Source organism: Cyrtonyx montezumae, unplaced genomic scaffold (genome assembly GCF_038088225.1).
Source record: "Cyrtonyx montezumae isolate F1298 unplaced genomic scaffold, pur_monq_1.0 scaffold_8, whole genome shotgun sequence".
NCBI lineage: Eukaryota > Metazoa > Chordata > Aves > Galliformes > Odontophoridae > Cyrtonyx > Cyrtonyx montezumae.
The window spans coordinates 36520567-36545900 of NW_027072089.1; the positions used below are offsets into that span (position 1 = coordinate 36520567).

A 25334-nucleotide genomic window follows, 5' to 3' on the forward strand; every position below is an offset into this window, starting at 1 on the left:
TCGCTATCCCTTTGATAAATGATTGTAACATTTTTTAAATTCTGTCTGTTTTGTAGGGGGTCTTTGCAATTCTTTCTTCTTTAAAATACTGACTATTTTTCTAGGTCACACACATTTCTTTATGAATAGGAAGATTCAGGTGATATATAATAATATTTTGTATGTCTTCAGCTGACAAGGCATTAATTTGAAGGTGTAGCAAATAATCAAGTGCTAAAACTGGAAACCTGCCTCACGTGAAAGAAGTCATATTCAGTGTTTGGTATCAACAGTTACAATATCTGTCATAATCTTAATAGCAGTGATTTGTCTTTTCTCAGCTTTCTTTTGTGATAAATGCATACACAAAACATCCTATTTCTTAATATTCATTTCCTGTGGGAATCTCACACGGTGTTTCAGGCCCAGGAGATATATTGGTATTCCAGTGACACCAATCCTGACCCTACTAACAAAAGCAGACTTGGCTTACCTGGCAAAGGCTCCTGATCTGCATAGAGAGCTGGCAGTTCCACACATTTGTCTTCATTAGGGTTGAACAAGCAGTCAAAAGCTAAATACATCTCTTCCTTTGTGCCTGTGTGCTTCATATGCAGTAAATCTAAGTGCCATGGCTGTTTTAGCTTGCTATGTGGGCCAGTTACCTGAACTTTGTATAGCGAGCCAATATCTGCCAGTTCATCCTATGTAAGAAAAAGAGAAAATGAATGGATCTCTTCCTAATTGTGCCACAGCAAACATAGCTGACAGCTGTACACAACAGCTGAACAAACATTAATAGATGAAGAATTGGAGCAGATTTATAACAGTTATTATTTTTCCCCTTTCTAATCATATTATTTCCTTTGCTCTCATTGCAAATAGTTCCAGTTTAGTACTATTTCTTTATACTCAGCATAGGTTCTTGAGCAGAGGAAAACTTCTTAGACACTACTCATTTTGGATCCTGTTCATAACCTAACCTAGACTGCTTAATTTCTCTTTCATTAAAGAAAATAAGAAAATTTTAAATAAAGATGATTATTTAATTAGTGTAATCATTAACTCTTCTTTACATGACTAGCAGGAATAAGAACCAGCAACAGTTTCTTTATTCACAACATCAAGGCTGCTTTTCACTGAAACCCAGGATCAAAATAAACGTATTTTCGTTCACTCTTTAGGCTTGATGCTAGGACTCTTTTCATCCCTGTTTTCCTGATTTGGCCTTGCTGCCTTCTTCTGCTGTTCCAGTAATCATTCCTCAAGAAACTGTTTCCAGGACAAAGCTTCACAGACACATTTCTGTAATGTAAAGCTGGCTTAGAAACTTCCACGGCCTTCTCTGTGCTCTGTGCACTTCCCCTTGTTTACTCAGTCCTGCCATTCAGTCATTTTTACAGGAACTGATCAAGGTTAAATTGAGGCTAATGAACTAGCTGAGGGAAAAGCATCCAGTTTTATCACAGGGATCAATAATTTCCTCAAAACCCCCAAAGGCCAACAGAAAGATGGAACAAGAATTCTAAGAAAAGGACAACTGTGATTCTCATAGTTTACAGTGCTTCATGATTAAGGGATTTCCTAAGACAGAGGAGGTGTCTGAAGCATTTGCCTTCAGTCCATTTCCAAATTCTGCTGTATTGTTCATTAAGAGACAGCGAAGTCAGAAAAGCATAAAAGCACTACAGCATTGATACTGAGCAAGGAATTGTAGTTGTAAGAGGGAAGTAAGAAATGCGGGAGTAGAATCAGGCCTCCTCTCAATGAAGTAAAATTCATTCAATCAGCCAATTAAAAACTTAATATTTAAACTGTTAAGTAGCTGGAGAAACTAAAAACAAAGGTCTGAATAAAGGAGTAAACTTAAGGAGGAAAGAAAGTGATAATGACAAGCAGAACTAAAAGAGGGAAACAATGGAAGAAAATACAATTGTCCTGAAAAAACATGGTGGCAGAGATGAATAAATTAAATTAAAGAGAAAATTAACTCTGTACATTTCATTTCATTCATGTTTCTTCCTTCTCTATCATTTGCTCAGAAACCTCTATAGTATCCAACAAATTGTATGTTTACAAATTACTTACTTTTGTGAGATCAACATGAACTGTAAATCACTACCTGCAGTCTGGTATATATTGTGATATGCACCTAGGGACCAATTTGCTCACTTAAACATTCTCAGAATGAAACCCTGGGAGAAAGATCACTTCTGCTCATACAAAAGCTGTTGCTTAAGTGATAGTCTGACTGCCTACAAAGGAAAAAAAAATAATCCATGCCAAACTACACAGAGAACTTAAAAATCAATTTAGTAGCTTAGTTTAAAGAAACAATTTGTCGTCTCAGAATTAAGTGGGTTATCAAGCACATGATTCTTAGACCTTTTTTTTTTTTCCAATAGATAAAGATTGAAGTACTTTGATTTGAATTGCTTTTCCTGTAACTTGAAGCGTCAACTTCTTATGATTCTGGTTGCCGAAGAAGATGAAAGAAAGGTGTAATGGATCTTCTTCGTTGCTCCAGTCAGATCCAGTGATGTCCATTATCCAGAGACCAGATGACTGCAAGATGACTTTAGGCAGTTTAGGACGAGAAATCAATCTTCTACCTTTAAAAATGATCAAAGAGAAAGAGGAAAGATGACAGTATGACAGACGCATAATATAACAGGACCACAGCCTTTACAATACACAAACCAAGCTTTATTTGCAGGTTATGTTGTATCTATGGCAACAGTTCACTAAGAATAACGCATCAATACTTTTATTATTTTTTTTTTGACAAGAATTTAACAGCTTAATGTTCCTTCTGCTTTTAAATTTTGGTTTCACAGGTATTTTCTTGATAAAATGTTATTTTTCTTGTCGTGTTTGGAAGAAATTACTAAGAGAACATTTAGCCACCTTTTAAAGGTCTAATCAACTGTTCTTAAAAAAAAAATATATAAAAATCAATGCTACTAAAATCACTTTATCATTTATAAGGACCAGACACCTGTAGCCTGCAGACATCTAATATAAAATCAATAACGATGAACTTCACATGACACTATATCATATTTAGCTATAATATATCGTATAATAGGACTGACATATAGTAAACATGCAAAAATATTTGCCAGATCCTCAACAAATCAATATGACCTTCTTCTCTTTCTCTTCATTAGTTGCCACTGTCTTTCATTTCCATTTGGATTTATACAACTCATGGTGTAGTAAGCTTTGAATGAGTATAAACAGCATAGCAGAACAGTACTATTTCTTCGCATGGTGGAACAATACCACAGGTGACTAAACACACAGACTGACTAAAGTAACTTTTCTCAGGATTTCAAATTAGATCCTAACCAACCTGAAAAGTACTGCAGAAAACTTAAGCTATTTATCCCCACAAGGCATACATTTCAAACTCTTTACCTGTTTTAAATCTTTTGCTGTAGTGTCATAAATTTTAATTTAGATGGTTTTATACACAAAATATACGTAGGATGGAATTTTATAAACTTTGACATGACCAGATGTGGAATTGTTATAATAACAAAATCAAATAAATTCACATTTTCAATTTAAAAAATCACTTTAGAGACCTGCAGTCAAATTCAAAAGATACGGAGAGCCAGGCCAGATTACAGAAGAGCTTACCAACTGTAAATATCTCACAAACAGTCTCACATAATCCCAGATGAGTATCAAGCCAGTTCCAGCATGGAAAGACCCACTCTTTGTCTGAGTCTTGTGATTCTCTGACTGTTATCATCTTGAGGTACATCCCAGCCCCATATCCTTGTCCATCATGTCCTATGATGACTTTTTGCAAATGACTCAGAGAAACAGCTTCCACCAAAAATGAATCCACCTCCAAAAAAAAAAAACAACAAACAAAACAACAACAAAAAAACAATAAAACAGCTTGGACAATAATGTCTTTGAACTCAAGTGAAAACAAGCTGGATTCAGCTGACAATATAAATTTGTCTGTTGTGTTGGGGGCTTATAGTTGGGTTGTAATGCTGGTTTTTTTTTTTTCTTTTTTTTTTTTTTGTAACATTTAACAATATTTACCCTCTGAATCTAAGAAAGCACATGCTAATTATACCTCACATTCATAATAAATGATGCATTTTAACTTCATCTGATCTTTGGAAAGTAAGGATTTTGTCAATCATTTCACATTTAAAATATATATACATCAACGTTCTGGCAAGCCAGAAGTTATCACAAGACTTTGACTATAATCAAATTATTTTCAGGGCATTTACAGTATCAAAAGTGTAACATACAAATTTAGATTTTAAGGATCATTTAGATTTTACTTATGTTAATAGTCCTAAAGAAAATTTAATCTCAACAGTGTGCTCACTACATGATTGTTTTCTAACTTCTTCAATAGTCAGAAAAGGTTGTCTTTTCTTTTTTCTTACAAAACAAAAATGATTGCAGCAACCAAAAACTGAAAGATTAAGCAAGACAATGTGAAGAAAATTCAGAAAAAGACCAGAAATAGGCAATGCAGCAGACTGGAGAAGAAAGAATAAGGGCATCAGGGAATGAAAAACAGGATAGGGATTAATGTGAAACAATATAGATTTTCTGTACACAGTCCAGCCTTGCATCAGATGGACTTGAATGTAGCTTCAAATGGTCAGCAAGGTTATGATTAGCTGGAGTTTTAAAACAACGTCTAGAACTATAATTAACACCATCATCCCAATAAAGGGTTGGGTTAATAGCAGGAATTTAACAAACCAGATGATAGGGCAATTAAAAAGAAGATAATTGCAAACTGATCTCTAAAAAAATGCAGTACTTTCAGAAGTTCTCTATGTTGTCTGCACTACTTTTAAAATAAAAACATTGGAGAAGTAGCATTTTTGTTACTGACTTTAACATTACCTTTGCATGACAAAAATACATATTTTCTTTTTAACAATAGTAAAGACTTGTCAACCAGATTGCAAGTTAAAATCATTACATTTTTTAATTAATACATAATAGGAAATAAATCTGAGAATGATGGTACAATAAAATAACGGTTGTAGAGTGCTATTTCTGCACATAGACGTAGCCCTGATATGGAGGGAAAAATTACTTTTAGAAATCTCTCAGTTTTTAGTGAATCCAGTTTTTCCTTACCCTACGATGAAATCATTCCACACAAATCTAAGACTCTAGAAGCAAATTTTTTATGTGTATTCTCTTCTCCTTTATAAAGTCACGGAGTAAACATTAAGTTAGTGTTTAATGTGGCATTGAGGTTACAGAAACAGCACTGAATTTGGAAGTCTCTCAGCAATTTCTTAACTAATTTTCTATCCATTTTTTTTTTTATTCTTTGCTAGTCAAACTGTCCTAAATTTGGAAGAGAAGAACAAAGAATTATGAGCACAGAGTTTGTTCTCAGGAATCTGCTTTGTATTTATTCATCCAGCACTGGGAATGTGCTCGTCCAGATAGGAATTAACACTGACACTGATATGCTGTGAATAGCTGGATAATAAATTCTGCTTCCATCTGGTGGCCTTTTACAAAGGAGTGACAGAGTTTGAGGATAACATCAAGCTGAGTGGTGTAGTTGATACATTAAGAAGGAAGGGATGCTATCCAGAGGGACAAGGACAAGCTTGAGAAGTGTGTGCACGTGAATCTAATGATGTTCAACAAGGCCCAGGTGTCACAACTAGGTCAGGGCAATCCCAGACACATGTACAAACTGGTCGAAGAACTCATTGCAAGTAACCCTGCAAAGAAGAATTTGGAAGTCCTGTCAGATGAGAATGAAAACATGAACCTGCAGTGCCCACTTACAGACCAAATGCATCCTAGGCTGCGTCAAAAAGGTGGAGGTGGGGGGTACAGGGAAAAAGTGAGATGATTGTCTCCAGCTCAGCCTTTGTGAGTCCCCACATGGCATAATGAGTCTAGGCCTGGTACCCCCAGCACAAGAAAGACTTTGAGTTGTTGCAGCAGACCATCAAATGGCTGAAGCACTTCTTCTATGAAGCAAGGCTGACAGAATCAGGCTTGTTCAGCCTGGAGAAGAGAAGGCTCTGGGGAAACCTCACTGCAGCCTTCCACTGTTTAAAGGGAGATTATAAAAAGCAGGGAGACTAACTTGAGCAGGCATTGAGGGATGCAGTGGAGTCAGGGATACATCCTGCACATTACCTTATTTCTTTGGAATTTTCTTTCTGTTGTTAAAGGTGTACGAAGATTCCTTACACCTGTGTCACCTCTTTTGCCATGAAGAGTGATATAAACATTTGCAAAGGTTTCTGCTCCCCAGCGGTCACCAATATGTACAGAGACAACATATTTATGGACTACACAAAAAAAAAAAAAATTGAATGAAACACTTGACTTACAAAGGTCTACTTAAAGGAAAAATAAGTATATATTATTTAGTAAGACAATTGTTAGTTTCCATTTCTGTAACTGCCAAAAATTCTGCTGTGCTATGATTAAAATGGGTTACTCTTTGTGAGTGTAATCTTTTCAGCTTCCTTAGAAATTCAGTGAAACTGGATTCTTAGACTTAACTAATACCCAGGCAAATTCCATCTAAATCTATTTTACTGCTCAAGTCTTGGAAAATAAGAAGTCAGATGAGTTTGTTACTGTTAAAAACTACATCATCTTTGCAGTAGTTAATAATCATCACAGTGCAAAGAATAAACCACTATGCAAAGTTTATGCAAATTAGATAGCAGAGACTGATGTAGCATAGCCTGTGGATGCATGGCATAACGTATAAGTACAAAAATTTACCAAATGAAAATATTAATGTAAGGTGCATGACAGCAATAATAAAACTTTTCTTTGCCTCTGTAGTGCTCCTGTATAAACACATTTTCTTTTTTCAATTGATACAGTCAGAATGGATTTTCTTCTGTGAAATATCATTGAGTTGCAGATGTATTCATACTTAAAGAGAATAACCAGAATTTTTCAAATGTCATTTTTAACGCACTGTCCTGCTGAGCTAACACTCAACTAACTTAATGCCAGAGTTTCTTTTAAGGATGTGAAGAGGTTTGAGATATTCAGTGACTAGAATTTCTGGAACTTCAGTTTTGAAAAGCAGTCATGTCTCATATTACTTTTATCTCATGTGTAACTTCCAACTTTTCGGAACAAATGCAGTGCTTCTTCAGGCCTCCACTCTCCAAGAGCATTTCTGAATATTCTCTGAAACTCTCAACATGTCAGAAAAAAACGCCTTAGGGAAAAACAAATACAAAACTTTTTTGTCCAATATCATTCTTCCCATTAGTAACTGAAGTTATTAAAAACTAAGTAATTCAACAGTAAATCTACATATCATTCCCATAGCTTTGAACATGTGTTTCATCTTTAGAAAGTACAATTATTTTCTTCAGTTTTGCACACAGACTCATGCAGAAAGTTTATCAACTGCAACACCCAATTTGTCACTTAACTGGAAAGTTAAATTTTTTTAAATGTTTGCAGTGTACGTATGAAGACTGCTGGCATAGATCCATAGAAGACATCAAATGGTCAACAAATGCTATATTCTATAAGCGACATTTATTTCTTTTCAAGAGGTTAGTTTGTATTGTTCATATCAGCTCAGCGATTTCACCTGGTAAAGTTTTATGGTCCTCATCGGCTACAGGGAATTCTTTCACCAGCTCCTTGTCTTCTCTGCTAAGAGACAGCCAGCAGTTACAGTCAAAGTTCAACTCTTGTTTTGTATGTAGCTCTTCTAAGTGGAAAGACTTCAAGTGCCAACCCTCAAAGCCTGGCACATCATCACAGCTGACCCGAATCTTATATACATCTCCCACATCTCCAGTCTCAACCTGCAAAAAATATCAAGAAGAAGAGTGTACTGTCAGGACAGCTTCACTCACAGCAATTTTCTCAGCAGTGTGGCACCCTTAAACTTAACATCAACCAATGGAGAAACTGCGTCAGAGGATAGGATGAATGTGAAAGGGAATTTCTCCTTCTCTTCTCCATGGATGAGGCTGCTTCCTTTATTTTATTCTGATTTCTTATCAGTAATGCATAATACTTAAACATTATGGTGAGCTGAGATTAAAATTGGTATCATTTATGCATTAAATCTCATAAAGCAAAGGTAACATATTAAGATATGACCCTACTGGATAAGGAAAGTGTTAACTTACACTTAAAGTTTCTAATATCAGAAGTCACATTGGACATGAAAATTAATGATATTTACCACAAGCAGAGAAAATTTTAACTGAGTTCTCACTTGCAAAATGATTGGATTTAAAACATGAAATTATTTTGTAACAATTTCTGAGGAAAGAAGGGATAGTTCTGCATAAACTTAAATCATGAATCATGAAGAAATAAACCTGTATAACAGCACACCCATTGTTCATATATGACCTATGAGAAAACAATATCTGGTTGCTGACTCTGGGTTTCTGTGAGATCTAGTTAAACCATCCAAAATAGTGCTATGGGAATTGGGATGAGGAAATTGGATCTAATGATATGCATGACATTAGCTGCTGACTTTTTAGTCCCAGGAAGTAGACTGCTGCAGCCTTTCACCAGGTAACTGCAAAAAAGACATGGTAGATGAATTTCAAGTAAAACAAAAGACAGAACTATTCGAAAGATCAAAACTGAACTTGAGTCTTCATTCTTCATTTCTACTGCATTTTATTCTCCCAGGCCAGTTACAATCTAAGTTTTGGTGACTGTTGCCAGGAAATAAGTTTTGTTATGCATTCTGTAGAATTTATGCATCACAGTAGAATTCTGGAGTTAGTCTTGTGCAACCATGCTCTGGAACCACCACCAGACTGATTCCTTAGACACAGCACGGAGCTCCTAACAGCGTAATTAATTCTGCTTCTCAGCATAGCTCTGCTCTTGACAGTTTTTCACTGCTGACCTACCTTTCTTAAAGCTAGTTCATCTGCCTTTGCTCAGTGGAGACATACATGTAGGGAAATATTAGTTACATTATTCTTATTAGGGAAGAACAGTTAAAAGGCATGGTTTTGTCATTCTAGGAGAGCACTGGCCACCCTCATTAATTAATATTAAGAATAGAAAAAATGGTAAAACAACAGTGTATGAAGAGGAACATTATGTAAAAAGAAATGACAACCTGCCAAAATCATTTTACAGAAGCTTAAAATGTTTACGAAGTAGAACTTATGAAATGTGGTAAAGAACTGCACTTGAAAACTTAAAAAGATCCCTTCCAATCTCAATTTCTTAAGTAAAATCATATAGATATTACTGCCAACCAAAAAAGGTGAAGATTCAAGGCACTGTTCTGTAAGGACCAGTAGCATGGCTCCGTGATTGTACAGCAGTCCCAGTGCTGCAGGGAATCTCACAGCTCTCAAACTCCACAGCATGCACAATAGTTACACAGCAGTAATTTTACATCAAAAAGGGCACCAGATTTGTCCTGTCTCTGCACCTAGCTTGTCCTGCTTGCCTCTATGCTGTCTTACATACTGAATTCAAGGTCATCCCTGGCTGATATGTATGTACATGTGAGGAGAATTATGCAGAATGGATCTACCACATCTTTACATCCTGACTTGATCTCCATCACTGCTCCAGAAAAAGGGAAATATGAGAGCAGAATATTTCATCAAGAGTTTTTCAATCATGCTATGCATGCTGCAGATTCTATCATTAGCTATGGCACAGTAAGTGGCCTAATTCCTCTTAAAGTATGCATTCATCTCTTATTAAACCTAATGTGTACTATCTGGGATCATCAAGATGACAGTGCACAGCTTCTTCACCCTTCTAAACTGTGGTCCCTTCACAGGCAACAGAATCATTGCTTCTGCTCTTTCAGAATCAGACTGATTTGTAAAATGATTGTCTGCAGATTTTCTTTCTTACAGATGGATCTCATGACTGTATCATACATCTGCTCTAAATGCCACACACCACTCTATATGTTTGAAGCAGCAAGCATTAGCAGTCATAATGTCCATGATCGGTCGAGATAAAAAGCATCAAACATTTTCAATTGAACTTATTAGGTATTTCTCCTCTTTTCATGTTTGTTTGGGATCTTTTGCACAGGTCTGGTTTCAGTATCCTTTCTGTTCAGCTCCATCGTTTTAAGAAATCATTGTTATTATATTGTAATAATCACAATCCTTTTCTGAGCAATTTAATATGGTCAGTTTCTTTTTGGAATATGATGTACTATCTTTGATGCCATAATTGGCTTTTCCTTCCATCAATGGCTATTACTTGATGCAAAACGACCTTCAATGCAGAGACAGAAAGAGAATCTATCACAGAGTATATATTCAACAAATTCCTCCCTTGTAAATTGACCAAATGTTTGCAGGAGGACATTATTACCCTCATTTTTATTCATGATTAAAATTTCCTAATTAATTTATCCACATTTATTCATTCTAAACAGTTTTACGCAATATTGAGTACTTGAAATCTGAGATTAGTCAGATGTGATTTGTCATATACTAAATAGCAGTGTTTTTCCATTGCACTTTTGAAGGAGAACAGTTCTTACAGTCAAGAGGATGCCTTTGGAAAGCCACTGGGGATTTGAAGCTCTCGGAGAAAGTTAACTGATGAAAATGATTAGAAAATTTCATATTTTAAAACTTTTCCTTTTTGAATCAAACTAGGCTTGTCCAAAGTCTATCATTCCTAAAGTAATTACAGTTTTGTACAATTTACTGTTTTGGTGCACACTTAAGTTAAAGTCTTTATTACTTCTCTGTAAAAAAAAAAAAAAAAAGAAAATCCATGCATAAATGATTCTAGTTATATTTACAAAAGATGTTGCAAAACCGCCCTATTTCACTTTCTGTCAGAAACTCCTAAAGTCCTGCTACTGGTTGTCTGAAGCATGATCTCACACTGTGGAGAAAACACAATGTATTGCATTATGTGATCTAAAATTTTCTATCATCCTCACAGTCATTAACCAAAACCATATTCCACATTCACTGTGTATTTATAAACAGTCCTCCTTTCAGAGTTTTGTGCTTACAGCACCGTCACTCATTTCATACTACATGTGTAAGTGCTTTGGAGAGTAACTGAATAGTGTTAAGGATCCAAATCCCATGATCTGTCAGTCAGTGTAACTTTTCATTTTGTGATTATCTATATAACAGGAAGTGCACAGTACAGCAGCACTCTCCAAAGGCATTCTCTGACGAGCTTGCTCTGTAATCAACCAAGAACCGTGCTGAGGACTGGGAGAAATATTTATACATATACTTCACAGATTTTTTCATTGCATTAGAGATCAACAATTGATTTATGTCATCACTGAAATATCAAGGAAAGTAAAAATCTGGGTTTGTACTGTCAGTTCACTTACATTTTGCCAGTTATTTTTTGATGTTTGTTCACTGGAGCCGGCAAGGTTTCTTGCCATGCTAAAAGGTCTTCAGTGCCAGAACATCCAAGCAATTCAGGAACAGACAAACTCACATATTTCTCAATTAATTTACTATAACTACTGTGTTCTATTTAAATTTATTCTTATTTAAGCAGATCACCCATGCTATTGTTGCTACCTGAGGCCACCAAAACACAACAGCTGCACATACTACCGTGCTGTTATTTTATCTTTTTTTAACAAATTATTCTTTGCTCTTGCTACACGCAATTAAACTACACCTGTTCTTTCACAGGAGTTGGGATGAAATAGTTTGGATCAAATAATCATTCTGAATACGACACACATCTGTGCATACATTTGTACGAGAGAACCTGGAAAATCAGGAATTTACATGCCTTCCCTACCCCTGCGTGCAGTAAATGAATCTCTGAGACCAAAATTATGCCTGTTGTTTCAAAACAAGCATGAGCTGCTTATAGCACATAACCTGTTGTTCTTTTTACTGCACTAAGGACATTTGTCTAACACCAGGATCCTGGGGAGTTTGAAAAGTTCGTTTACTGATGCTTGTTGGAAAAAAGAATTCACAGCTTGTCCTCCTGGTGATATCATGCTCATGCCTCCTGCCTGCTGCTACAGTGGGAGAACATGAGCAAAGCTTCTGAAAGCCTTAGTAAGAACAAAGGAAAGGAGAGTAAAAAGAAACTGGGTTTTTAGCTGAAAAATCTAGAGAATACATTTATGAAGATATCTGAATAACTGGGTATATCAGACCTGCAACTTTGACTACCTTAGAATGACACAAAAACTAGAAAACTCTGTAAGCAATCTGAAAAAGAGAAAATTTAAATCCAATAAACAATGCTCTAACAGTATTAGTGCTTTCACACAAAGCAACAAAATCAGGCATAAATAGCTAAGGGAAATATATATAGACACAAACCCAAAGCCAACACAAAATATGATGAAGCATTCAGAAAGACATTTGATTAGAACTCCAGCATGATAGATTTGGTGTTATGGTAACAAGAGCAGTAGAGTAGTAGGGACAATCAGAATGGGTACATAACAATACTGGCTTTTCCTGGCATGGTACTCAGTCAGTGAAATTAGGCAATCTTAACAAGCAGTACAGACCTTTCCAGAAATTACTGACAAGCTGAGTGCAGCAGAGATCTGCTTTATACAGTGATGCTTTCCAAAACTTAGCCAGATGGAGGGGAAGCTCCATAGATAGACTGCTTCTATTGACCATCAGTTTTCACTGATAGTTCATGAAGCTTCTTTTGTTGTTCACTGAATTTCTTGCTTTCTGATAAGCAATAGCTTTCTTGTCTTTAACAAGTGTGATTTATCGTTTAATTTACTGCCTGTAAAATTTCTAAATTGCTTTAGCTTGTTATTTAAATTTAAAATAATCAGCCTGGATCTGCTCATTCTGAGGAAGCCTTCACATTTTCCAAATGTAGTCTTGTCACTGTTTTCAGAATGTTTATTGCAGCCATTGAAAAGCATTTTGAGCTTTATAAAACTGCCATGAATTGCAAGCTAGTTCTCTCATCTGGCTAACTAGAAGCTATACTTCAGGCCAATAAGCAGAATTTGCAATGATGTACCCTAGCAAGCCAGGGCAGAATTTGATCATTAAAAAGATGTCTCAGCTGAATGCTTTCAAAGCAGCAGGATGTGTGTGAGGTGTACAGGTAGAACTGTGTTAAGGTTGATTTTAATACTGGACATGTATATGCTGTTGCCTCAGGGTTCATTGCACTTCGATATGCTGTGGTTATCCAGGAAAATCCACTGCCTGATGGCCTGAAAGACAGAGGCATTTGGTAGGAGTGTGGAGCCTACTTTATAAAGACTGAAATGAAGGAAAGAAAAAGCCACTTATATCCTCTGGGGATAATGCATAATCCTTCTTTCTCAAATAATTGCATATTGTTTTTGTATAAACTGGAATTCAGGATTCTTTAGAGAATTAAAAACAAAACCACACACAAGATGAGCTGGTGAATGCTATAAATTACATTAAAGGAACTATTTATCCCCCTGATAAATACTGAAAATTCAAGAATACTGCAGCTGCCTATAGTAGAACATGTCCAGAAGCAGAAGATGACCCAAGACATAAAGTTATATCATTCCATCTTCGGCAATAAATATGTTATTTGTAGCAACCAAGCTAGCATTCCATAAATATATGTCTCAGGGCTGGAGAAGAATGTCATTATAAATATAGTACTGTAGTAATATAGAAAGTTGTACTGTATAAATATAGTGTAGCACTGTATAAATATATTATGACTTACAATGAATTCATCGGTTGCTCGGGGTAGAAAACATACATGTCCTGGGTCTTGAGGTGAAAGAAGTAGCTCATCACTTTTGCCCTTTGCACCATAAATCACAAGGGTCCTTTTGCAAGCCTGTGGCTCTGGGGAATCTCCATCTGTGTTCACCTGCACTCTCCACTGTCGTGCTAAACAACATAAAAACAGCAAATTTTTAGTATCAATGGAAGAAAACAATGAATGCCTTTGTTTTGAATTTAAAGATAACCATTATAAAAATAGACAGGCACACCTTCCCTTGAAGATAAGTTAAATAAGACTTCACAAAACAAAACAAAGCAACAAAAACAAACAAACAAACAAAAAAAAACCAACAGTTGAAATGAGTATGCAAACAGAAAATAATCCAAAGAAAGTAAGTAAATAAATCTTTGGCTAGGTTTTTGCATTCCTTAGGACAAATTAATTGTTTAAATTGCAGTAATTCATTTTCTTAAAGTGTTCGTGTGAAATTTTATTTGATTTATCTGCAACAACTGCTGTCTAATACACAGCCACTCTAGTAGTGAAAATTAAACCGCTTTTATAACCTAGTTGATCATATTCAATGGGTTCATGTGTCAGATCATATCATTCATTAGGGCTGAACACAAAATCTAGGGAATTACAAAGTGTTTTCACTGGCACCACTCATGGATGAGGCCTTTCAGACATTCTTTTTGATAGATTGCATGTATTAATAGCGATGTTTGAAAGCTTAGATGCAACTCAGAAGCTATTTATTATTTAACTGGTTGATTGGAAATCTTGCCCTGAATTAAAAAAATAAAAATAAAAAACAAAGCACCCAATCCTTCATGGCAAAGGGAACTTAACAGTGGAAGGAAATCAAAATGCCATGTTTAAACTGAGGCTAATATTGTGGTAGTAAGATATTTTGCCAATGAGACAAAAGAGACATTTCTTGACTATGCATAAGCCTACGTTGCAATATGCTGACAAAATAACTCATAGAATAGTTTGGAAATGAATTGAATGTACACGATTCTCTTTCTTATAGCATTATGTGTTTGGGTTTTTCATACTTTTTTTTTTTCCCCACCTGTATGGAGGTGAAGATTGACGGAAAACTTTCTTTGATTTTATTGACTTAAGCTTTTTCCATAACTTTTGCTTTGTCTTCTTAAGCTAAGGCTGTTTTCCCCCTTGCTACAGAAGCTTTTTTCTCATTTCATCTGACTGCTTCCTGCCTCTTCTGAGCTCAGCTACAAAACAGCAGGCAAATACATATCTCACAGTCAATCTGCTGAGTAAAGCAGTAGCTGAAAGGGTCCTTCCATATGAACTCTTTTTTTGAGGTCAATTCCAAGAATGAGTCAGATGTAGTATTATGGAAGACACAGACTTTGCCTAATGAGGAACGTTTGTTGTTTGATATATACGCCAGCTTTGAATTTTATCTACTTGTGCCAGGTTGGCATGTGGTACCCTTCAGGGTGTCACACTTGGTGAAGTCAAGCATCGTTTGAGCTTCTGCTGTTCCTGAGCACTCTGTTTACGAGCAGATTCAATTTTACAAAGACTCACAATGTAGCCCTGAACATCATATACACTCCAACCATGTCTCATTTTGAAAGATTTCCCTGAAACATGGCAGAAGGGATATTAAGATAATTTTGCATTAATGTGTTTTGCAAGAGAGCTTTCTCCATTCTTTTCTCTTCTCCTTTAGGAGAAAGCAAGCCCCAAGTGAAGAAAAAGCAAGAACACATATCTTCATGTTTCCTGCTCCAAGAGGCAGTACACACGGAGAAGGTATTTCAGGCAAGGCAATTTATTGTAAATAATATCCGTGATTGTATTCTTAATTATTATTTTAAAAGGAAGGCTAAGACACCAGCTGGGAGTTTCCCAGTAAATAAATCAGTAGTTAACAGATTTAAAGCTTTTTAGCATCTGTGACTGCCTGTACTCCTGCATTTGCTTTGAGTGCTTCTACAGCTTGGTAACAGAGCTAACCCAGACTGACTACATTTTCAGTTCAGAAAATTCATTTAACCTGCTCATACCAGAGTATGAAAAAAAGTTTTCTACATGTTATATTCTCTCAGCTGGGGACTCATAAGAATGGCTACACCAGGCAGGAGACTGATTCCAAACAGCTACTGGGTTCAAAGACTTCTATCTCTTCAGTAACTTCTGAAAATAAGATATCTGAGCATGTCATCCTCTGTACTTGGTATGCATGGTCACACAAAAAACATCTTTTTCCCTGATGCCACTGAACTGCATTAGTATCGTTTCAGATTGAGTAGTTCTTCATTTTATTATTTTACTTTCCAGTCATTTTCTTTGAGACACTACTATGATATTGCTAAAATGAGTAACGAAGTGGAAACAGACTTAAGTGAAAGAAACTCCAAATTTATCTTTTCTGAAATAATATGAGCAAAGGTCTCATTTCATATTATATAGATGTTTCCAGAAATATATTAGAAGCATTTGTTGACTTTAAAAAATTAAATGGGATTGATCATAATAATATCTTTCCAGAAATATTTAAATCAGTAGTTTAGATCCTGAAAAATGCATTCAATAAAATTTTGAAAACCAAACCCTGTAGTGACTTCTGCACATAGCAAATTGGGCAAGATAAAATATAAAGACAACATTTTGTTATATAATTCATAAAACTAGACAAATAAGATTATTTCTGCTTTTAAAATATTGAAAATTTATGTACTGTTAGAGGATTGCTACCTTTGTTCTTAGGATGTGTTATAGCATTCTTTTTTATACAAATCTGTCTGTAGCTTAGAAATTCTATGTTTATTTTTACTCCATTAACAAAAACTTCCAAAGAAGTAATAATTTGAAAGCAAAGGAATTCATGGGAAAATTTATTTCCCATTTTCTGTTTTCTTATGAATTTTCTGAATACCTTAATATCAACAATTTTTCCCAACAAGAAAATCTAACCTTTAAATATCTATCAACTGAACTGTGTTCAATCATGATGAACTGTATTTTATACACCAGTGACAAAAGACCACAGTACCACAGAGCACCCTGCAAACCACATTGCAGGAACTCAGCATATTTTAACTGATTGTACTGTAGGCAACATTGGGATATACCATGTTTGTAGTTTTGCTTTGAGAGAATTTTTTGAACTGGTGCTATAATGACAATCTACTTAATTTGAAGCAGAAAAGAGAAACTATAAGGAAGTAGAAAAATTTCCACACAATGCAATAAACTTCTAGAGAGTGATGAAAAGATTCATTAATCCTCAAAATAACTTCATCTGAGAGCTGAAAACAGCTATCCATCTTCTCTACCAATGTGATCTCTTTTGTCTTTTTTTCTCTTGCCTCAAACATTCATGAAGAAGTCGTCAGAGGATGAATAAATTTTCCTCTACTTCATTTGTCTTGATAATCTACAGGTGTACAAACGTTATTTGATATGTGCTTTCTATATCTCATCAGAATCCACAGCCACCTGCAACATTCACAGAGATCTGGAATACATGCTTTATTAAAGCTGGCATAATGGGAGTCTGGATGAAAAAAACCTTCTAAGGAAGGATAACTTTCGAACTCTCTTCCTTGACTGGGTAGTTATTAGCTTATTAACCTTCTTCAAAGAGAATGAGATTTCTGACCTTCAGAGTGACTTATTAAGCCTTTGATTTTGTAACCTAAGCATATTGATCATTTTTCTGGAAATCACCAAACAACACTGGAGAGTGCCAATCAATTTTTTGAGGCTTTGCTTGAACCCCACTTGCAAAAGGCAGCTTACATACTATACAACCACAGGAATGCATAAAACATTCAGCTCCCTAACATTAACACTGCGCCTCCTATTCAGGAAATGTATTTTATATGGAATGTTTGCGCTTCCACTGTGAGTTGGACTATTATCACTGCTATATTCTCTGTGATGTGAGGTCATCAGTGCTACAGATGCTGGGAGACTCTGAGGCAATTGATTTCTCTACAAAGACTGCGCATCTCTGGAATTTCCTTGAGCAATAATAGTACTGTACACACAGAACTGAATACAAGAATTCAAACCTCTCATGTTTGATATCAACCTAAAAACCTCATTTTTTTCACTAGCAATATCTATGATATCACTATTAAGAAAAAACAAAACAAAACAACAATTTAAAAGTAATCTATCCTTGTTCATCATCTCTTTGACATAAGGCATAAATAGCACAATTTTTCATCTATCTCAGTTCCTCACTGGAATAAGCTCCTAGGTAAAGAAAAATTACTAAAGAGTAGCTCAGAGAAGCTGATGTATACCTAATTTGCAGAAGACTCCCTAAAAATGTACTTCTTTGTATCTTTATTATTCAGAACCTATGATTTCATTCTAATAAACCAACATATATCCTCTAAGTCCTCCTGGAGATCTTAACAGTGTCGCATTTCCCAAACTAATTGAAAATAACATTTCATAATCAATATGAATATCTTATTTTTGCTAGCATGCACAATGTCTCAGCAGTCTTTTTATCTCTGCATGTGAAAAGCAAAAATGTGCTGGAAAAAACAAAACCAAAAACTTAAAATCATACTAAAACATAGCCTATTTTATGAATATAAGGTGAAGTAGATATTGCAGCTGCATTTCAGGAATGTGTGTTGAGTAGAATGTAGAATTCAATTCCAAATTGTCTTGTGACAATCAACTCTCTCTGTGGGAAAATCTTTATTTACCTGAGTTAATCAGTCTCCTTTTGTAAAAGTTATCTTGCCATGAACAATGAAAGTGTTGGCTAAACTGTTTCATTGAATGTAAATGATTATATTTTCACTGAAGCTATAATTAGATGGAGAGATCAGCCGTCCTGATAAAGAAGGCAAGCCACAGTTTTCAGAGCTAAATGTAAACATTACTTTGTTTACTCAAGTTTCTCCCATACTCAGACACATTTATATAGAATATGCATTTACAGTTAAGTGTTCATAAAGAAATTTGTATTGGTCTGTTTCTTTTTTCTGGTTAGAATCACAGAGATTGTATCTCAGGTTCTGGACACTTGAGAGGTCTTAACAACTTACAGTGATGGGTCTGTCTTTGTAAGTGTTTAGACAGACAACTGGGTGGGTAGTTTTCATTAAAACATACTAGTCCAAGCAGATTTAGTCAAATTCTTACTTTTTCACTCAAGCATTTGGAGTTTAATTATTATTTCTGGCTTCTTTGAGAGAACCTTGATCAAATTTGACCTGAAAATTCTTCCACAATCACTTCAAAACACATTTTTCAACAAACTGATGTTTGCTGGTGGACCCTTACGTAAGTTTTAAATGACAGTGACATTGAGATATACAAAATAGCACTAGTCTCTTCTCTCAGAAAATTTCCTGCAAGATTTCAGGACAGAATAACAGAAATGTGAAGAAAACCAAAACAGTTTATGAGAAGCATATTTTTCGCAGTTACTTATAAAGAGTTTGTCATTGCTCTATATTCCAGTTAGCCAGTTTATATTATTTTTCTCCCACAGTTGATAGTTTACTTATATGATGAGGTCACTTGCTCATATATTTGCCAGTTACTAATGATTTGGAGGTTGAATTCAAATAGTGAAGACAATGTTGTAGAAAACGATTCTTACCTTTAAGGAATGCCTTTTCTGTGTTGCCAACTTCTAAAACATTAGCAGAAAAAATGATATGAGCAAGCTTAATTATCACTTTTCTTTATATGTTATGATTATATTAAAAAAAAATAGTAGCAACTAGAAGTAAATAATACTCTACTGTTATAACAACAACAAAATCTGTAACAAAATACTCACTTTCAGCAGTTAGCACGCTCACAGTTTTCCCATCATCTTGATATTCATCTAACCATCTTTAATTGCATAAACAAAAAGACTGAGATTAATAACAATTAGCAGTATTGATAATTATCAGCAAGTAATTAGACAATTATCTTCTTTTTCTACCAAATATGCCTTTAAAATACCTCTTAAACCTAATTTTCTTGTATACCTTCATCAGAGTTAACATTATTTGTATTGGGAGAATCTACCTTTCTCTGCTCCTAGCAAAAAATTTGATAATTTCACAATAGTTTGATGATGCAATATAGCACCTTAGATGAAATACACTATATGACATATTAAGTATTTTCAGGATCAGACATTCAATTGTGCATTCAAGTACCACCTGCCATGCTCAGTTAGATTCATTGCACTTAAAGTGATATATAAAACCTGGTCTGGAAGTTTACAGATCTTCTATAGATACTCAGCAATGAACTGAATTTCTCTCTTACCTTTCCTTTTCTTTGATATGGAGCTGTTTTGAATATAAGGAGCTGTTCTGTAATATTATTTATCTGCAAAAAGTCATCCATACTCTCTCAGTTGCCGCTCTTACTCATATAATAACACTTTGCATTCATTTCCTTTAGATATGGCCACTTTATAGAGCTCTGATGTGTTCACTAAGTTTCTTAAGATAAGCCTTACAAAATCTTTCTGACATTAAAGAAACAATGGCTTCATTTGACTCTTCTTCCACCAGCTGTCTTTGATGCATACCAAAAAGAAAACCTAAGACAGGAACCTGATCATCAGAATAATACCTGAAAGGAGTATATGGTTATTAACTAATAATTCCTAAGAACTCTGCAAACAGGTACTATTTTATAAATGGGAAGTATTCTTAATGAGGCATCTGTATTGAACTGCTTAAGACTTTCATATCTATAATGTACAGTTCCCAAAATAACATGGAAATCATTTCAGCCATGCAGCCTAAACTCACAAGTTCTGGAAACCATGCCAGAAGTAGCTAGTTCTAAATCGTAATTCTTCTACATGATTTCTATTGTATTAAATATACAAATGCAGAGGTAATGCTTACAAATTATTACTTTTGTATACTGGTCTATTTCATATTTTTAGTTGTGTGATTCAATGCATGGACTGCTAAGAGTTCAGGTTGCAGCTCCCTCAAGTAATAAAATATTTGGAAGAACAGGCTATTTAGAAATTATTTGAACAGAGAGTCAGGCATTTTCCAATCATGCCCGTTACAACAAAATTCTAGATCTAGTAAAACAGAGAAAAAGAAATTTATTAAATGAAAGGAAAAGTTGTAGCTCTTCTCTAGGACGAAAGTTACAGGCTTTCTAAATATTTGTGGTACGCATAAAGGTTAAAAGCAACTGAGAGAGATGCATAGATCAAAATCAATACATCTAGATCTTCTTACATAGTAGTTTTTATAAAGGTGAGAACGGTAACCTTAGTTATTTTCATGAGGTTTCTGTATAAGCAAGATAAAGGAAATATGAATGCACATTTTTGCCTGTTTTGGGCTTCTTTGCATTCTCTATCCCATACCAATCCAGCAAACTTTGGCTTTGACAGCAAAATTTTGCATTGAGAAACTCCAGGGCATTGCTGTTATATCTAGGTTGCATGGACATGCCTATTCTGAAGAATTTTTCCCCAGGTTGTCAAGAATATAATTATCTAATTTTGTTTCATCGCAAATGACATACCTGTTACAAGGAAATACAACCTCTTTTCCTTCCTTTCCATCTTTGTAGTAAATGACAATCTTATCCAAGAACCACCCATTGCCTGTATTGAAATGATAAAGGTTTATCATCTAAAATAATGCGCTTGTTTAAATAATAATACTAATACAGAAAAAAGGCCAAGACGATGAACCTTATTAGAATAGCAGTTCCTGTTAGGACAGAGTTAAATAAATTGATACATTAACACAATGAAAGCTCTGTTGTTCCCTGTCTCTTGCAAGAACTACAATGTTAACTCTTCTCCATCTTGCCTGGTGTAATTTTAAAGAGGTAGGATATTTTTTGCTTGGAGATGAGCATATGCATACATCTGTGAACTGTCAATACCATTCACATCCCAGTCTGCATCTTTTTATTCCTTGTGATCAGGTACAAGGATGTTAGGACAAATCTGCTTATGCAGTTATATGACATCTGTGTGAACACTAGACTGGTTGTTTGTGAGTGAAGTTATTCTACATAAAAGTATTAATTAAAAGATCATTCATATCCACTGTTCCCATTTGCATGTGTTCTTACTTGGTTTCTGAAAATTATATGCTTTAGCTTTTACAGTATACGTTCATTTGCATAAACTACAAAGTCAAAATATACATAAGTCTGCATGAACATTCGATTAACAATTCTGATGTAAACAAACATGTTAAAAGCAAACAGAAGGTGTTATAATGAATATGTGGCAAGCCTCCTCAAAAAGCTTTTCAGATTTCCATTTTAAAAGTCTCTATTTCAAGGGTATACTTTTGTTTATTTTAGTCCTCTGTAAAGAGAGGAAAGAGCCTTCTTTACAGAACTTATTTTTTTTTATCTATGAAGTATCATAATCTTTATTGAAGTCTCTTTTTGCCCTCCTGCCCAAGGAAATAGAATGAAGAAATTTCTTTTGATCTTGCAACAGCAACATTTTAAATTTATATAGCTTTTAAATTACAAAGCACCTAAGCATGTTATAGTCTCCCCATCTAATTTAATCACCTTCTACTCAAAACTTTGTGGTAGGTAAGAAAAGTCACTTTTACCAGTAAAGCTACATAAGTTTTAACACACTTTTAGGTTCCATACATATTGTAAATATAATTAATTTAAATAGAGAAAAGCAAAACAAAACAGACATTCCTTGTCTATTTTTCAAGTAAGAAATAGATTCATCAGCATAGGAGTAAGATGGATTGAGGTATGACCACTACTGTCCTACTATATTTATAGGAAAAAATGTTTAAGAGCTTGTTTTTACCAAAGAAATACCATATTTCATTAATTAATAGACAGGGCATTGTTCCAGTCTTGGTTTTGTTTGTTTGTTTTCTTTTTCACAGAGCTTTATCTCTGCCAGATAGAGAAAAAAAAATTGGACTGGCAAGGAAAGTGTTTATAATTTACACTGATAATCAGCATTTATTAGTGAATGCAGAAAAAATGTGCAAGAAAATTAATAATAATATTGTTATTCTATCAGTTTTCCCTTTCTTCAAGAAAGGAACCTATCCCATTTGCCTTTGTGTGTGGAGTTCTCAGCAGCAGAAAAATGACTCACTCAACAGCTCATGTATCCATGTAATATCATTAGATGAAGGAGTGAGGTCAGGATGTGTTATCCAGCAAGCATCAAGGTGGACTATCCAGGGAGTAGGTGAAGAGGCCTGGAACCAGGCATGTGACTTGATGACTTTCTGGGAACCAGGAGGTCTATGCCAACTAACAGAGAGACTGCTGAGTGTAAGAGATTGCTGGAGAGACGTGTGTATCTACATGTGTTTCTATTTACTGGACAGAACCAGAGTCCATGGATCTAGAGAGGTGCCTGTGTGTGCTTGGGGATCTGGATCTGCACCTGTAGCTGAATTGGGTGTGTGGGCCTCAGTGTCTGGCAGCTGAGGAGAGTGAGGATCCAGAGCCATTACTGGGCAGTGTCCAAGAACTGCTACTAGGTGCCTCATATAATATACTGTATATGTCTATTTGTTTTCCATTTAAAGACTGCCATTCTGATCAGTTGGAGAGGGGAATGGGCTGAAGCCATTGATCCTGTTTATGCCTGTGGATGTGGCTCTGGGCAGCCTGGTCTAGTAACTGGCAACACTGCCCAGGGCAGGGGGGTTGAAACTAGATGATGCATGAGGTTCTTTTCAACCCAGGCCATTCTATGAAAAGTGTCTCTTCATAGCTTCTAACCTGCAAACATATTTACAGAATTTACATCTTTAATGCTTTTGAATACCAGCCTTCTTTTCTATTACATCCTTCCAGAGATGTGCAACTCAAGGGCTTGAACCAAAAATTATTCTTTTTGCAAAATTATCTCCCTTTTCCTGAAAATGCTACAAGATTAATGCAATGCCATGTACTAGAACAGGTCCACACTTACTTGCAAAGATTAATATCAAATCTTCTCTTATTGCTTAATGTAGCAAAGAAATAAGGCTACAGCTATTCAAAACTGGATTGGTAGTAAAGTAGATGTTGAACATCTTTGTTTCTATTCCATTTGGTCTTAACTCTGCCTAATGAAAGATTATTTTACTTTTGTGAGCAACATTTTCATGGCTTTTTTTTTTATATGCAAATGAATAGTGCTCTGTTATAAATAAACAGTGTGGATTAATTGACATTAAATCCTTTTCCTCTTTACTGACCATTTCCCACATTTTTCATCATCCCATCACTGTGATTGCTCTGCAGGAAGACTTTTTATCATTGTAAGACCTTCTGTCTCATTTTGAATGAACGGTGCAATATAAATAACATGCATTATGTTTAAAAAGGACTTAAAAAGAGATTGGTCTCTAGGAAGATAATCCTACCTGGACCAGCTCCATCATGGCTAATCAGAACTTTCTCCAAGTCTCCAAGTGAGACAGCCTTTATGAAGAAAATATCCATCTGTGGAAACATATGAGGAAAATAACAAAGGTCATAACCACAGCTATCATTTTAAGTGTACAGTTATTTATTTATTTTTTCCTTTTGCAAAATAAATATGGGTTTGTTATATTGGTCTTGGCCAGACAGGACTAACGCAAAAAAATTTTCCAAGATGAATAACATCTTAAAAAATATTCCACAGTACAGCATTTAATTCCTTTGGCATGACACAATGATTAATGCAAAGAATGTTTTGGTCATCTTTACAGTACATTATCTATCCCTTTATGCCTCATCAAGACTGAAAAAACTCTTGAAAATGAGGATTTAGAGCTTGATTCTAAAATTCATAATATTTTGTTCAGAACAAAAATAGTATTTTTACTATTTTATATGTATATCTAATATAAATAATCAGCACTACAAAAATTCTACTGTCCAGCACTTTCACAAAATAATTACACCAAAATCAACAGATAAATATTATTCATCTAATATAAACTTGTATAAAGAAAATCTACGAGTGCACAGCAAACTACTTGTATAAAAATAAGTAAAAAGATATTTACAGTTGTTGTAGAAGCAGTTTGCAAGCCATAATCAACTCTTATTGATAAGAAGCAGCACTGATTTTACTTCACCTGTCCACTCTGAAACTTTACATTATTGTTCTTAGATGTAAGGAGCTTCCTTTTGCCAGCATCTCCTCTTGTCCCAATGAGATTGATATAAACATTAAAATCTGCTTCAGCACCAAGTTTAGCACCTGTGTGTACACGGATCTCATACACAACCACTAGAAGAAGAAAAAACTTGACATTATCCTTACTGTTTATACAAGATTCAAAAGCTTTCCCATCAAAATTTAGCCAGAAGACTGCAAATTTGCAAGTAGTAACAGCTATCCATGCTTGTTCCCTGTAGGTTCATACCTTGTAATTCTCCACCCACCAAAAAAACTGAAAATACTAAACTTTGCATTTATACTGAATATAGCAGTCCATCTGCTCTAAGCAGTCTACCTAGTAAAAATTCCCTTGTACTCTTCTCTCACTCTACATTGAGTATTCATAATTTTGGGACATAATTTGCAAAATCATTCTCATCAAGTTATCTGGAGACCACATATCTGCTCCTTAGGCGTAGTCTCATACAATAGTTACATTGCACAGGTACCAAGACATTGTCAACCTCCAGATTTGTGCAAAACAGGAAGGTAAGAACCTTCTGGAAGGTAACAATATTTTATA

At 35.0% G+C, this 25334-nt stretch overlaps 1 protein-coding gene across 1 annotated transcript in view; it reads right to left on the reverse strand.

Moving 5' to 3' along the window:
• Nucleotides 1-25334, reverse strand: part of RP1 (RP1 axonemal microtubule associated) — a 167466-nt gene that overhangs the window by 58744 nt on the left and 83388 nt on the right. Inside the window, exons 26-36 of the mRNA XM_065753301.1 lie at nt 24726-24880; nt 24024-24102; nt 21181-21262; nt 19463-19518; nt 19280-19312; nt 13657-13826; nt 7583-7802; nt 6148-6302; nt 3625-3838; nt 2401-2591; nt 473-683 (exon numbers count right to left, since the gene is read on the reverse strand). Of these exons, the coding sequence (XP_065609373.1) occupies nt 473-683; nt 2401-2591; nt 3625-3838; nt 6148-6302; nt 7583-7802; nt 13657-13826; nt 19280-19312; nt 19463-19518; nt 21181-21262; nt 24024-24102; nt 24726-24880 (1566 nt within the window). The remainder of the gene's footprint in view (nt 1-472; nt 684-2400; nt 2592-3624; nt 3839-6147; nt 6303-7582; nt 7803-13656; nt 13827-19279; nt 19313-19462; nt 19519-21180; nt 21263-24023; nt 24103-24725; nt 24881-25334) is intronic.